Consider the following 15,348-nt stretch of genomic DNA (forward strand, 5'->3'; position numbering starts at 1 on the left):
TGTCATGCCACTCCCTTCTGGCCTACAGTTTCTTCTATTGAAATATCAACTGATAGTTTTATGGGAGTTCCCTTGTATGTTATTTGTTGCTCTCCCCCTCCTGCTGTTAATATTCTTTTTAATTTTGTCATTTCCTAAAATTTCTTTGATCTCTAAAATTGTAATCAAAACTATCAACATAAACCTCAAGTTAGTAGTCACCAAGGAAACAGTTATTAGCAAAATACTTGTAACAAATTTAAAATTGTCTCTGTTCACATGATGGTGCCTTTCTCTTCCATTTCTTGGCTTTACAGCCCCTGCCCCAAACCAGTGAAAAGCCAAAAGATGTGAAAAAATGACAAGAGTATTTTTGAGCAGGTTTAGGTGTTCAAGTGTTAAATAGGATTGAAGATTGAAGAGATGTTTTTCAGAAGGTCATCTAAAATTGCTTTTCTAACCTGATCCAATAGCATTTCATCATGACTTAATGTTCTATGCACAAAACATATATAGGCCAATAGGTGAATAATTTCCATTAGTTTAAAAAAATGCAAAAGATGGTTGCATTTATTGATGCCTGTTACTCTTTGTGACCCTATGGACTCTAGCCTGTCAGGCTCCGCTGTAGATGGAATTTTCTAGGCAAGAATACTGGAGTGGGTTGCCATTTTCTCCTCCAGTTAATACGCAATAATTTACTGCAAAACACTTTAACGTATACTTTGTGATGTATGTGTGTATGTTGTTGTTCAGTTGTTAAGTCATGTCCAACTCTTTGTGACTCCATGTAACTCCATAGCACCCCAGGCCTCCCTATCCCTCATTATCTCCTGGAGTTTGCTCAAGTTCATGTTCACTGAATCAGTGATGCTTTCCAACCATCTCATCCTCTGCTGTCCTCTTCTCCTTTTGCTTTCAATCTTTCCCAGCATCAGGCTCTTTTCCAGTGAGTCAACTCTTCACATCAGGTAGCCAGAGTATTGGAGCTTCAGTACCAGTCCCTCTAATGAGTATTCAGGATTGATTTCCTTTAAGATTGACTGGTTTGATCTTCTTGCTGTCCAAGGGACTCTCAAGAGAGTACATATACATGTGTATATAAACTACACCTGTTTAATCTTACTGTGGGGGTAGGACAGATAGGATTTGAAGGACCCCAATCTGGTGGCTTTAAACATTGCTATCTAAATCTGTATCACTGTTAATCAGCAGAAAGGATGTTAGTAACTTTTCATTAGTGAATGGAGCTTGAAAGATCAGTGATTGTCTAGAAAGGCTGAGAGGGAATATACATGAGGTAAAAGAATATGGCAGATCCTGCAAGCTCAGGACTTTTAATTAGTACTGTAGGTGTAGAGTTCTGGGGGTTCGCCTTCCCCAAAACCCCCATTTAGGACTGTGCTTCCTGATCCAATCAGCTTACCTAATCCTGCCTTTAGAATATCACTGTGGTCCTACCTGCTATAAGGCAAATCATAATCCCACAGACACCTTGATGGTTTTGAGAAGGAACTTCCTCAAGCTTTCCAGAGACCGTTCATGTGAATTAATGTTTGTTCATGTTAAAGAACTGTTTTAGATTTGCTTTTATTATAATATACCACCAGGTAGTGAAGTTATGCAAGAGGAAACATATAGCCTTACCTTCCAGTAAAGGTTTGTGGCTATCTACCAAATGAACATGTGACTGGTGACTAAACTGGCCTAAAACAGACCACAGTGGTGTGGAAAAGGAAACAAAAGGCCCATGCACCTTCATGCCATGGACAGGGTCGTATTTGATCCCTGAGACCGTCCCTTAATGTAGTCCCTACTGAGCACCTCTTTAAGATCAGTAGGTAGATACGTACTGATCTATCTGAAGGGGCTGGAGAGAAGGCAGTCTAGTTGTTGTAAGGTCATCACCCTCTGGCAGTGTAGCTAACAAAATAAGAGTTAACAATTTCTATCACTTCTAATTAAAACTTGATTACTCAGAGGCTTTCAGTTTGCTAATGATTTTGCTCAAGTTAAATATAAATAAAAAAAAGGAAAAGCTAGCAAAAACTGAATTCCTGCTCTAGATTTTAAAGAAACCTATTCTGTATGCCTGTTCAGAGGAAGATGGTTGAGGTTAAGTGAAGAACAATTGGAAAATTCAAGAATCAACCTAAGTGCAGTTATAACATATGAGAAACCTAAAAGTAAAACTATGTCAAACACATTTTATTTGGTGTTTTCATGCTAGGTCAATCTAAACAACAACAACAAAGACCCAGTTGGAACAGATTTTCTTTTAATATGACTAGGTGTACATGGACAACTGAGAACAGGGAAAACCCCCAAATTAATGTTTTAACAAATTACAGCTGTTACTAAAGATGGTATATTGGGATTTTAAGGAAACAGTCCAATAAATGAACAGCCCTTCATTCAATCTAATTAACCAACCCCTCTTTTAATAAAAAAAAAACACTCTAGTGGCAGAAGTTTATCATTTTTTAAAAATACTCCATAATAAAACATGTGTTTCCGCAATGTTCTCTCTCCTTCAGTATTTAGTTACTAACAGTCTCCCAAATGGTAAAATAAAATTGAATTTATATCATCAAATGAAAGTGCAAGTTTGTACAGCCAAGCTCAGCAGCGGAAGTGAAGGGTAAAAGCTGATGGATGTCACCCAGAACAAGGACCTTCACGAAGGTGTCCTGCAGTGTCCTGGGTGCCAAACACAGTCAACATTCCATCATTTTTTTCATTGCTCTTAAACGAGCAAAACCAATTTTTTTTTTTTTTTAATTTAAAGAAATAGTAAATCTTTATTCCCTCGCACATAATTTGAGATCTGGTAAGGCAAAGATAAGTCCCACCATCACTGGGGACAGCAGCAATAAACAGACTTCAGAAATAGCCCTGAATTATCAGCAACATTCTCTCACGGTAATATAAGGAATGCATCTCATAAATCAAATCTGCAATGTTATCACATTGTTCTAATTTATTTGATTAGTTTCTCTGAAAAACTTTATAAATACATTATTTAAGAGGACAGTAAATTATTTTCTTGCTCTAGAAAAAATAATTTTTTCACATTTTTAAAACTTGAGTACACTTTAGCAAAAAGTTGCAAGAAGAATGGACAGCGGGGTTTGCAGAATGTCCATGTACAAGTTGCATTTACAGGAACCTGGTAATCTGCCTCTACAAATAGAGCTCTTTGCAGTAATATTTTAACAAACAGGCTTAATTTAAACACCTCTCCTATTGACTCTACCTGTGGAACCAAGAGGTACTTATATTTTCAAGTATTATATTGTAAAAGGTAAAAATTTCTGTGTTAATTTTACATGTTAGCATTTAAAGATCAAAATATCTATGTGAAAAATCATGCCTACTCAGCCTATTTTTGATAGCCAAATGGTCTCATCTTTTAAAGAATGCAGAAAAATATTGATTTCCTAAGAAGGAGCACACTGGAAAAAGCCATTTTAAAGTACTGAAGAACAAGGAGCATTTTTTTTTTCTCTACTGGCGAAAATTATTAGAAAAGCTTTCCAGTCTGTTGTCTTTAGCTAGTTTTAATAAAATCTTTTCAAAATGATGGTCAAGAAATCTTTAGAAAACTGGAGGAAGGGAAGATGCTCCTTTGCAGCATGGAAGGAATTCCATCAACTGTAGAAATTCCTTTTAAATTTCTGCTTTGGTTCTTCAGAAGAAATGCTCATATAACTTCTATATTAGGAGACAAGAAAGAACAGATTAATATGACATTTACCTAAAGTCTTAGAAAATACTACAGTAATATCATTATGTTCCTAAAACTTTACCATGCTTTTCATACACTGTCTTACATACAAACAGGCAATTTGATCAGGATCGCTGGTCTTCTATCTAAGTGAATTCTAGCACTAATAGGAAAACACATGTCCTTTCTTTAACTTAGGCTATATATCATTTGCTTTTTCAAACTGTGTTAAGTCAATTGTACTTTGCTTTGAGATTAGAAACTTTACATTCATTGGTCTTGAATCCTCAGTACCTGATGCTTCAGGCTCCAGTCATATGTTGAAGCTGAAATAAATGATGGTTGATAAGTAGCCGTGAACAAAAACAACCCCTACCACCACCTACTAATGCAGACACTGGACTATATTCCTAGCAAAGAGTGGGAATGAAATGACAGGTAAATCATTAAATCACCTTTAAATCAAAATGTATTTAAAACCTGGCCAGTGAAACAGAAAGTCATCTGAACATTCCTTCCATCTCTGTGAATCTGTGACATGACAAAGTACGAAGCTGTACCAGGAGTGTTTCCATCAACACAGAGGCAATCAGATTGTTCTCAAAGGCTTAATTTAGCAGAATGTCAGGTGTTAATAGCTTCCATTTACAGTGGACCTTCTTCCTTTTACAATCTAAAAAAGCAGATCACTAAAGCAAAGTTACAGGCCCAAGGTCAGTATCTTAGAGGAGGAGGAGAAGACTAGCTTCATTTGTATAAAGGTTCAAAATTGGCTTTTTCAACCAGTTTTAAACTGGAAAATATTTGTTAGATCTAATATATTTATATCTAAAAATATTTGTTGCAATCTAATACAAAACAGTTTGACCACAAGTAATGCTTTACTGACTCATCTAAACATCCTGAATTTGCCTGGCGTTGTTACGACAGTATAAAGAGATGCTGGTCAACATGTGAAAATGGGGTGCTGGGAGAGAGAGAAGTTGATAGAATTCCAAGAGGTTTGAAAAGAGATGAAGCTGGATTATCCAATTTGTTCTGGAGCCTGATGAAATTGTGCTGTTGAGTCACTAGGAGCACTGAGTTGGCAATTTTTTATGTTGTTATTTCTCTGGGTCCTGTAAAGCTATTGTTCTTTTTGCACAATGACTTCAGCTTAACTGTAAGTCCCAGAGGGTCTAAGAGAGTCAACAGCTGCAGTCATTCAACTAGGAATGGAAGGCCCCTGGGCTCAGTATACTCCTAGACTGGTCCTGTTACCTAAATCGTTATCTCATTACACGTAAAAAGGACAATAATGTATTATCCCAGGTTGCTGTGCCAAACGAGAGAAAAATCGTGGGAGAACATGCTGAAAGTGAAAAAAGTGACAGTGTTCGTTGCTCAGTCATGCCCAACTTTTTGCAACCCTGTCGACTGCAGCCCGCCAGTCTCCTCTGTCCATAGGGTTCTCCAGACAAGAAAACAGGAGTGGGTAGCCATTCCCTTCTCCAGGGATCTTCCCGACCCAGGGATTGAATCTGCGTCTCCTGCATTGCAGCAGGATTCTTTACCATCTGAGCCACCTGTTTGCAGTTTTCAAATATCTTTAGAACTGAGAAAGATGGAATAGAAACCAAACAAACCTCGTCTCCAGTGGACAGAACTTGGTTCACTGGCCACTCAGTTATGGTTAAGTTTTTGTCTTACTATAAAGCATGTTCTGACCAGCAGTGTCTCTGGGCAATGCATGTCGCTCTGTGAGGGGAGGCCCACAGATACCCACAGGTGCTGCAGACTGAATTTCTACACTGAGTGGGAGAATAAGAGGGGCCCTAGAAGTTGCCCAACACAACTCAAAATTCAATTTCTATGACCCATACAGTCTTTTCCATGAGGCGTACCTGGTCCCTTGAAGGACAAAGTGTGCCAAAGTCATACAGCACAAGGTTCACTCCCTCTTAAGTGTTAGTTGCTCAGTCATGTCTGACTTTGCGATTCCATGGACCATAGCACACCAGGCTCCTCTGTCCATGGATTCTTCAGGCAAGAATACTGGAGTGGGTTGCCATTCCCTTCTCCTTCCCTCTTCGATGTCACCTATTTCTGGAGTTTGAGGCAAGCTTACCTGCTGTCTGTTGTGTCTGAACACCGTCTACCTGAGGCAGGGGTCCAAGTGTCCCTTCATCGTCAAAGGCCAAAATTGGATTCAAAGGAATATCTGGATTCTCACTGTTGGTGACATCTAGTCTGGATGGTTTGGATCCAATGGGTAAGTTTATAATTTCTTCAAAATTTTCATTCTGAACTGATATTCCATTTTCACTTGGTTGTTTTTCCAAACTGGGAGTACTAGGGAGTTTGAAAAATCAAAATTAAAGGAGTTAGTATTAAAACTGGAAAACATTTTTAGGACAACCCAAAACATTTATAATAAATCAGAATGACATTTTTAATAAAAATGATGAGTTCCAACATATTTATTTTTAAAAAATCTTTTTTTTAAACTTAATAAAATGGAACAATTTATCAATTAGAATAGATCATTATCAATAATTCTACATACATTTAACAATTTCTACTGCAGGCATTTTACATCCCTTTGTCTGATAAAAATAGCCCTTATTAGGATCTTTGCTTCAAGGATGAGGGGATTATAACTTGGGGGTAAGGGGGATAATTTGTACAAGCTGCCTAAGTACTGAGAGACAGTCTGCACTCCAGACTGGCTACATGATTTCTGGTCCTATGTTTTTCTCATAATGCTGTTTTGTACACTGCCTGGCTATTCACATTCTTCCTGGCTATCTCTAGCTTCCTAAAACATGAACATAATTGTATAGGTTAATTGCTCTAGACCAACCTTCTCATCTTTGCCCCTTAACTCTGCCTCTGACCCTACCTCGATTCTTATCAATTCATGCTTAGTAGCTTGGATTTTTGAGATACATTCAATTGGCCATGAAATCCTTAATTTTCTACCTGTAATTTCTTTTAGGTTTTTTGCTCCCTCTACATACTCCATAACCAAACCAGCAGCCCCTTTTAAGTTATATGTTCATTATTATGCTTTACAATGTGACAGAACAATGCCTGTGCATCAAACGGATGCTAGATTAATTTTACTGTTGATTTTATCTGACTGCAGCAGTAAACATATTTGCAAGCTTCATGATTTGTTCAGTGCTCATAAGAAAATGACCCTGCTTGACAGGAGTTAGTCTTCAAATGGAAAATGAGGCAAAAATTGTGAATGTTTTAACTTTTAATATACACTGATTATTAACTGAATGTTTAGCTATAGACAGGTCTATGGAAGAGATCAGAAAATCAGGTCTCTGTCAGTAATGCCAGCAACTTGAACTTTAGTAAGTTAGTCTTTTTTCCATCTCCTTCAAAAATGGTGAAAATGAAGCTAATATACATCCACTCTTTACTGTCCCCCTCCCTCTCACTTTTTTTTTTTTTTTTTTTTGAGGAATCTTTGCTTCTCTGCCCCTGTATTGAGGATATAGTTTATTTTCCTCAGTGAGATATATTGACTTCGTGGAACATATTCTAAAGCATTTCTGATATGGATATTTTGGTACATTTTTTTGTTAACTATTAAACCTCTTCTTTTAGGAGAAAAATAAAGATGCCTGACCTAACTGCATCACAAGGCACTGCAGGGTACAGTGAAAATATTATTTGTAAGAGTGCTGTGGAAAAGAACGTAAAATTATTATACAGATTCAGACTATGATGGTGTGGTGCCTTCCCACTACTGTACCATGGAACTGAGAGGAAGCTTGGCATCACAGTCTACATGAGTGTGCATGCATGCACACACACGGAATGCCTGCCATCCTGTTCTTTCCCAATACGAGTGGGTTTTCTGTAACCAGGGAGAGTTTCGGTTCTCATCCCACAGAGATTTTTTAAGTACAAGTTTTGGCAAAAGAAGAATGTATCTTCAAAGCCCTTGTTCCTTGACGGATGTCAACTCCATCACCTTCCAGGCCTGCGTGTGCTGACAAGCTATAATGGCACACCAACCCCAGGTTTGACTCAATGCTGACTTCGTTTTCCCCTTCCACTACTACCCAACCCCTCCACCCAGTCTTGTTAACAATTAGAGGAATAATCATACCATATGCTTTGGATGACCAATTACTAAATGTTTAGAGGACACAGCGATATGCAAAACTATAAAACTGAAGTTCAAGTTTCTGAAGATATGTTTTGGGTTCTTATACAATGATTGATCACTTGCTGATTTTACCACTGAAGAGAGTCAGCTAATGTATAAGCTAATTTTATTCCCTGGAGAGAATTATCAGTAGCTTAAAAAACTTATTCCTTGTTATAATAATGGGGCACTCTCTGCAGTACTTCTTATAGGAGTTGGAAATGAATACTTTATTTGAAAATTAAACTAATTTAAAAATGAAATATTACTTAATATGTCTCAGATAATTTTGAAAATTTATTCTACATAATCAAAAGCTTATTGTTAAGGTATCTCTTCAGAAAATTGTTTTTTTTGGAATTGTAAGTGGGCAAAATAAAAAATGTTTACTGTCCCAGAAAGATATACAAAGATACCCTATGACACCTTAGGATGACTTGTCTTTTCATTGCTGCCAATACTATAAAACGTGTGGTATGCGTTTTTAGATTAAGAATTTATATATATCAACCATTATGCCATATACCTTAAACTTACACACTGCTATATGTCAGTCACATCTCAATATAACTGGGAAGAAAAAAGATCTTAGATCTTAAGACATATTGTTCTATCAATTAAAAGAAAATTAATCTGAGGAGCTTGAATTCTCTTATGGTGTCTAAGGCTGGCATTAGAGAGAGAACTTTTTTCATGTTTGAGACAGCACTGTTAAAATCCTGTCAATATAAACGCAAGGGAAGAGAAAGGCAATCTTCCCTCAACCCACACTTCTTAACTATTGTTAGCAAACATCTGTTTCCTCGTAGGAAGTCCTACTACTGGTATAAGAAATACTGGCATCTAAATTACTTTTACTAAGGAACAAACCTGTGACTCATTATAATATTATACACAGTAAAAATACAGCTGTTATATATTATCAAAGTGTGTGAAGATGGTCCAGGATCATGCCAAAGATATATAAAGGAAAGTAACAAATTATTCCCTGTAATTTAACTAAATAGCCACACAAAAACCTCACCATCATATTTAGCAGTTCAAGATAAGACATTTTCCTTTTCTCCAATTACAAAATTACTACCTCTAACCAAAATAATGAACCTAAATATAATAAATCTGCATGTTAAAACTCTGAAATTCTGTCTGGCCCCGTCAGAAAATTCTGGTGGGATTTGGCAGAGCCAAGGGTTAGGGGGTGGGGGGATGGTTAGACAAAACTGTCGTGCTTTGCTCTAATGTGCTAAGAAAAGCCCCAGTTGTCTAACTCACCTGTCCACAGTCACTTTTGATTGGTGAGTGGTAACCACATGGGTGCTGGCCTCTGGTTCCTCCGATCCTGGAGAGTTTGTCATATTGGGAAGTGTAGATACTGCTGGACATAGCAAAGATGATGGGATAAAGGGTTACTACTACTCTATCAAACCCAAAGCCCAGCAGCCAGAATGCTTGGATTTATGTCCTGGTTCTGCCACTTACCAGCTCTGTGACCTTGGGCAAGCCATAAATGCTCTGTGCCTTGGTTTCCTCATGGATAATAGTACCTACCTCCTAGGATAGTGTGATAAGTAAATGTACTTAGAACACTTGTACTTAGTAAGAGTACTTAGAACACTGCATGGCACATTGTAAGGGTGGAAACTAGGGCTGCTACTATTTTTGCCTGCACCCAACTGACCTGCCGCCCTAGCCTAGAATTCTCGTTGGAGCACGGGTAATACCATTTAGCCCTCAACCACATAAGAGATTGGGAGAAGAGGAACATGTGTTAGATAATCCTCAGGCCTCTTTCCAGCAGTATTAAACTGATTGTTAGTGATGATAAACACAGGTATGATGACTGACAAGTTTCACCTTCCCTCTCAACATTGTTCCAGAAGTGAGGTAAAAAGAATATCAAAAGAATTGATAGGGAAATAGCAGAAAGAAGAAAGATTGGGGGAAAAAAACAAACTAGGAGCTGTTTGGCTCTGCACAATCTACAGCATCAGCTCCTCAAATAATCCTGAGTTGGTACAATTTACACCCTAAAATGCGCATTCTGATCACTCACTGGGTGCCACACCTGCTTCAAGCCTGCATCTATTACAACATTCCTGGAGACAACCTGTTAAAAATACAGTGGGGTTAACAGGAAACCATTAAGGCTGTTTTCCAAACAAATATAATTAGGGCATCTTTAAAAGGGCATGGGACTTCCCGGGTGGTCCAGTGACTGGGAGACTCCATGCTCCCAAGGTAGGGGGCCTGGGTTCAATTTCTGGTCAGGGAACAAGATCTCACATGATGCAACTGGGAATTCAAATACTGCAACTAAAGATCCTGCCAAATACAACCAAGATCTGGTGCAGCCAAACAAATATTTTAAAAGAGCAGGAAAACACCATTAAGAAGAGATCATGACCTAAAGGACCTGGGAAAGCCTCTATTGAAGTAAAACCAAATCCCTAAACCCCAAATTTCACATTTGAAAATCCCTAGAGTTTATAGAGACTGTTCTTTTCTGTAAATCATTTCATTTGTCTTAAAAAAAAAAAAAAACAGCAAAAGAAACAGGTATCTCTGGTCCTTTCTCTTCATATTGATATTGCAGATGATGAAAGAAAACTGAATAATGTACTATTGACCAACCACCCTTCTGTAAAATCATGAAGTTTTATCTACCTCAAATTTGATTTAAAATCACCAAGAAATTAATCATCTCTGGCCAAAGCCTATGGCGTATGAACAATTTTCTAATGAAATTTCAACAATTTTCAAATTTTAACTGTCTTCTGAAGTCAGAACTGAAATAACATTTAAATCCTTTTCTGAGAACTGCTGTAAGTACAGACAGTTTAATGTCCTTAATAGAAAATATAAATACAGGTTCCTTTAGCAGATGGTGACAGTGTTAGTCCTATAGTCGTGTCTGACTCTTTGTGACCCCATGGGCTATCCATGGAATTCTCCAGGTAAGAATACTGAAGTGGGTTGCCATTTCCTTCTCCAGGGGATCTTTCCGACCCAGGGATCAAACCCGAGTCTCCAAATGATATTTAATTATATATTCAAAGAAAATTAATTTTAATGTGTGTATATACTGGAGAAGGAAATGGCAACCCACTCCAGTATTTTTGCCTGGAAAAGCCCATGACAGAGGAGCCTGGTGGCTTATAGGCTATGGGGTCACAAGAGTTACACCTGACTTAGCGACTAAACCATCCACCACTATACATACCTATAAAGGCATATATATCAGATATGGACACACAAATATATACATAATAGAAGTATGATATAAAATGACTTAAGATATCAAACACTCCATTAGAGTATAACCAAATGTGAAAAAATCTGCTAGAAATGCTAGAGATTTTTTAGATAAACAAGATTTATTTGTAGATTAGATGAGATATACCTACGCTTCTGTGAATGAATGAGTCTTGTTTATTTTAAAATCAATGCTTATCTTGACCTCTAGAGTCAATTAAAAAATTCTGCATTTGAATTGAGTTCACTGAAATACATACCTATTCCTCCAGTGGGAGTTCCCTTGGTTATATCTCCATTTCTCTGATCAACAGTTTTCTAGCCAAGAAAAAAGAATTTTTAATGTTAAAATTACAAGTTAAAAAAAAAAAAATTAAGAATAGTTTAAAAAATGACCATCTCAATACCTTATCTGAAGCTTCTGTTCTTCTGGTTCTTTTCATAATCTCCTCAAGTCGCTACAAGAAGGAAAGAATTGAGCAAACAGATCCGATAAAGGAAGAAAGCTAGTCTGGTGCATTTCACTGACTAAGCAAATAGCAGGGCACCTAAACACGTCTATTATTTTAGGAAAATATTATCTTTGTCTTAATTGGAGTTATTAAAAGAAGTTAACAGTAAAGAACCTGCCTGCCAATGCAGGAGACGTAAGAGACATAGGTTCAATCCCCGAGTTGGGAAGATCCCCTGGAGGAGGAAATGGCAACCCACTCCAGTATTCTTGCCTCCAGAATCCTGTGGGCAGAGGAGCCTGGAGGGCTACAGTCCATAGGGTCCGCAAAGAGTCAGACATAGCAACTTGGCACAGCACACACACACACACGTTGGAATTGGCTTAGGCCACATGAATTGGAAGTATCTGTTTTCGGTGAGCACTGAAACACCAAGACCAATTTCTTTGGAGGAGAATATTAATACTGAGCTATTTTAGAGAACCTAAAATGGGCAAGACACATTTGTTTTCTGAATGTGGTCAGCCAGTCTCTCCATCTTTAGCCAGCTTCATTCTAGGAAGAATCAGAGCAGTGAGAGTCCCAAATACCTTCTTCCTCTCCAGGCGCTCTTGCTCTTCTCTCTGGAAATGCTTCTCCCGCTCCTGCCGGACCCTCTCTGCTTCTTCCCGAACACGAGCTTCTTCTTCCTTCTGAAAATGAGAAGACGGCATCGGCTTCCTAGGGACAAGCTGGCTTTGCCCGCTGCCCCGAAATTCCGGAGCACAGGACGCAAGGACTAGGATGGCGCGCAGGAGACTCAGAGCGCTTCTCACCACACGCTAGACACCTTGCTCTGCTCATCTGAGCTGCCCCTCGCGCCATCCTGAGCCAGGGCTGCACCGCCGACCTGCTTCCCAGGCCGAGCCAGACCCCGCTACCTGTTTCCGGATGCGCTCCATCTCCTCCCGCTCGCGCCGGGCCCGCTCCTCCTCCTGCCGCCGCAGCTGCTCTTCCTGCTCCCGGGCTAGCTCAGCTTCCAGCTGGCGGGCCTCCTCCTCTCGGCGGCTTCTCTCTTCAGCTACCTTCTGGGCCAATTCTTCTCGCTTTTGTCTGGAAGAAAGACCAATCGAGACGAAAGTGGAGGGAGTTCCTTGGCGAGGCTGGAGCTTGCGGTTATCTCAAGGACGCTTTGTTGGGAGGTCTGCCACAGTCTCCACTTGGATACATGTGAAGCCACTCTCTCCCCCACCTCATGTTGCCTCGTGGGAAACAGAAGCAAGAAGCAAAATGTAACCACTCATATTCTGAGGGCAGCTTGTTTTTTTGTTGTTGTTGTTTTAAGGATCTGCAACATAACTATCTTTAAAGGCTCAGACTTGTTTAATCCAATAATATTAACTTTTTAGTAAAGAATTTAATACTCCCCTCCCAGTTTCTGTAAATAAATAAAGGTTATAACGTTCTGCAGCAGGAGAGGGGAAGACGGACCATGTAAGCTCCCTATTGGGACCAAGGGTAGGGCGTGTCCAAGATGGCGGCCCAGCATACTTTCCTGAGAGGCAGTTCTGCCTATTTGAAGAACAATTATATTAACATTAGCCTTGTTAGCTCCAGAAGGAGGCCAACTAAGCAAAGTGCCCCTGGCATACTGTCTGGCAGGCAGTCATGGGGCACTTTATCTCCCAGCAGCTACCCTATGAGAGGAATTCTATCTGGAAAGAAGAAAAGATGAACTTTTATTACACAGCTTTAAAATAATAAGATGCGGAAACATGGAGATAAGGGAGATGTCAGATTAAAAAAAAAACTCAGACCGTACAACTGTATCTCTATGGTGGTTACAATCATGAAAATATGTGTGTCTGTATATAGGCATGTGTATACACCCACACACTGTTCAGAGACTGGAAAGGGTGAATCAAAATGTACACACTTATTGAAATCTGGTAGGCTTATGGATGATTTTTTTTTCTTCAAACCCTTCTCCATCAATTTTGTTGTATTGTCATTATAAAAAGAAAATGTGACTTAAAAAGTTGCTTAGGCATCAGAGGAACACCAGGTGAGAGTAATTCTGTAACAACTTATATAGATTGACCTTCAACACTACTACCACTTCTTCTGAAGACTTACTCCAAGGTGTCTCGAGGGTGTCCCTGAGCAGTGTCACTCCGTTACCTTTCGAGTTCTTCCTTTTCCCTCTTCTCTCTCTCCTCCTTCTCTCTCTGCTCTCGGGCCAGCCGCCTCTTTTCAGCCAGCAGCCTTGTGGCCTCTTCTGGGTCGGTGGTGCCCGCAGAGGTCTTCGGAGAAGCACTGGCAGTCAGAGTGGATGACGGGGCTGGTGTCGGGGCTGGGGTAGAGCCTGGGGCCGGAGCTGCGGCTGAGGCTGCTGCTGGAGCAGCTGTACAAACAGGTACAAGGAGAAAGCCAATTGGAAACAAAAGCCAAAGAACAAAACAAAAACTAGCATCCCCTAGACCCCAGGCCTAGAATTCATCATTAGAAAAGGGAATGTTTATTACGGAGCGTTCTCAGGGTTTCACTGTATTCTATCTGTAACCTGGCAACAGGTAGCAAAAAGCTTCATGTGCGAGTGAGACATCCGAAGCTGACACTGTCACTGAGTCTTATTTTTAGACAGTTAGGTCAGTTAACAACACATATCAAACATGTACTGAATACCTAACAAAAAGAGATGAGAGCTCCCATTTGCCTTTCATTACATTAAAAAAAAAAAAATTCCTTCTCTTAAGTGACTATTTATCATTAGAGGACTAAACCCTTTCTATGGCCATGGCCAGTGTCCCTACTACGAGCCTAGGTTCAGGCTGGGAAGACAACCATCAAGAGATCCCTTAGGTCCACCCAGCACTGTCTCCAGGTCTGAGAAGGAATGAACCAGCATCCGTGCTCCTTAGACAGGGCAGGTCTCCACTGCCAGTCCTAATGCGAACATGCAAGATTAGAGCAGTTCTCTGACCTTATCTGGATTCAGGGAAAGGACCTAGAGGGCTTGTGCGGCAGGGAACCCTCCCAACCCCCAACCCCAGGCACCATGGTGAGATGCACCTGACCACTCCAGACCCTCCTTTCAAGATTTACATTTCTCCTGCTCCCACAAGTTTTTTCTTTGTCCTCAGGACATTGTTTGGCCTTACTCTTCTCCCTCTACATGTAAACAGATACTGGACTCTCCCATTCCCTTAACAACATTATCATTTGTCTTGAGTCATCTTTCTTTGCCCTCACCCTCTATCTTCAAATTAAGTTTTAAAGAGAAAACTTGGATGAAGACAGTTTTCAACAAGATGTACTGAATTTCTAGCTCCAGGTGATTTTTAAACTTCTAGATGGCATCTGGTTAGTCTGGTAGAGATGAGATCCACTGGGTGTCCTGGAAAAAGTTCTGACCTCTGTCAGTCACACAGGCTAATAAGCCAGTGGCCCTCAAACTACAGTACACGTAGGATGTGAAGTATAAGTGATGTGTTAGTCGCTCAGTCATGTCTGACTCTTTGCAACCCCATGGACTCTAGTCCACAAAGCTCCTCTGTCCATGAGGTTCTCCAGGCAAGAATACTGGAGTGGGTAGCCATTCCCTTCTCCAGGGGATCTTTCTGACCCAGGGATCGAACCTGGGTCTCCCATACTGCAGGCAGATTCTTTACCATCTGAGCTACCAGGGAAGCCGACACACAGGATAAGTGCCACTGTTTTATCTGGCAATCCTGCACGGGAGTCAGATGACCTTAGTATCAGAGTCCATGGATCCACAACATATCCTGATTTAATAGGTCTGAGGTAGG

The 15,348-nt window shown here is 39.8% G+C and overlaps 1 protein-coding gene across 16 annotated transcripts in view; it reads right to left on the bottom strand.

Annotated features, from left to right (window-relative positions):
• Positions 1–2,171: 2,171 nt before the first annotated feature.
• MAP7 (microtubule associated protein 7) overlaps positions 2,172–15,348 on the bottom strand; it is a 176,818-nt gene continuing 163,641 nt past the window's right edge. For 10 of the 16 annotated variants that reach the window (XM_027551657.1, XM_027551664.1, XM_027551654.1 and 7 more), the window contains 8 exons: positions 13,721–13,943; positions 12,481–12,652; positions 12,151–12,252; positions 11,516–11,566; positions 11,369–11,426; positions 9,129–9,231; positions 5,814–6,037; positions 3,700–4,032 (listed from right to left, as the gene is read on the bottom strand). In XM_027551657.1, the coding sequence (XP_027407458.1) occupies positions 3,977–4,032; positions 5,814–6,037; positions 9,129–9,231; positions 11,369–11,426; positions 11,516–11,566; positions 12,151–12,252; positions 12,481–12,652; positions 13,721–13,943 (989 nt within the window). In that variant the 3' untranslated portion in view covers positions 3,700–3,976. The other 6 variants (XM_027551666.1, XM_027551669.1, XM_027551656.1 and 3 more) reach the window with 4 other exon arrangements.

The sequence above is a fragment of the Bos indicus x Bos taurus genome, chromosome 9, assembly GCF_003369695.1.
Source record: "Bos indicus x Bos taurus breed Angus x Brahman F1 hybrid chromosome 9, Bos_hybrid_MaternalHap_v2.0, whole genome shotgun sequence".
NCBI lineage: Eukaryota > Metazoa > Chordata > Mammalia > Artiodactyla > Bovidae > Bos > Bos indicus x Bos taurus.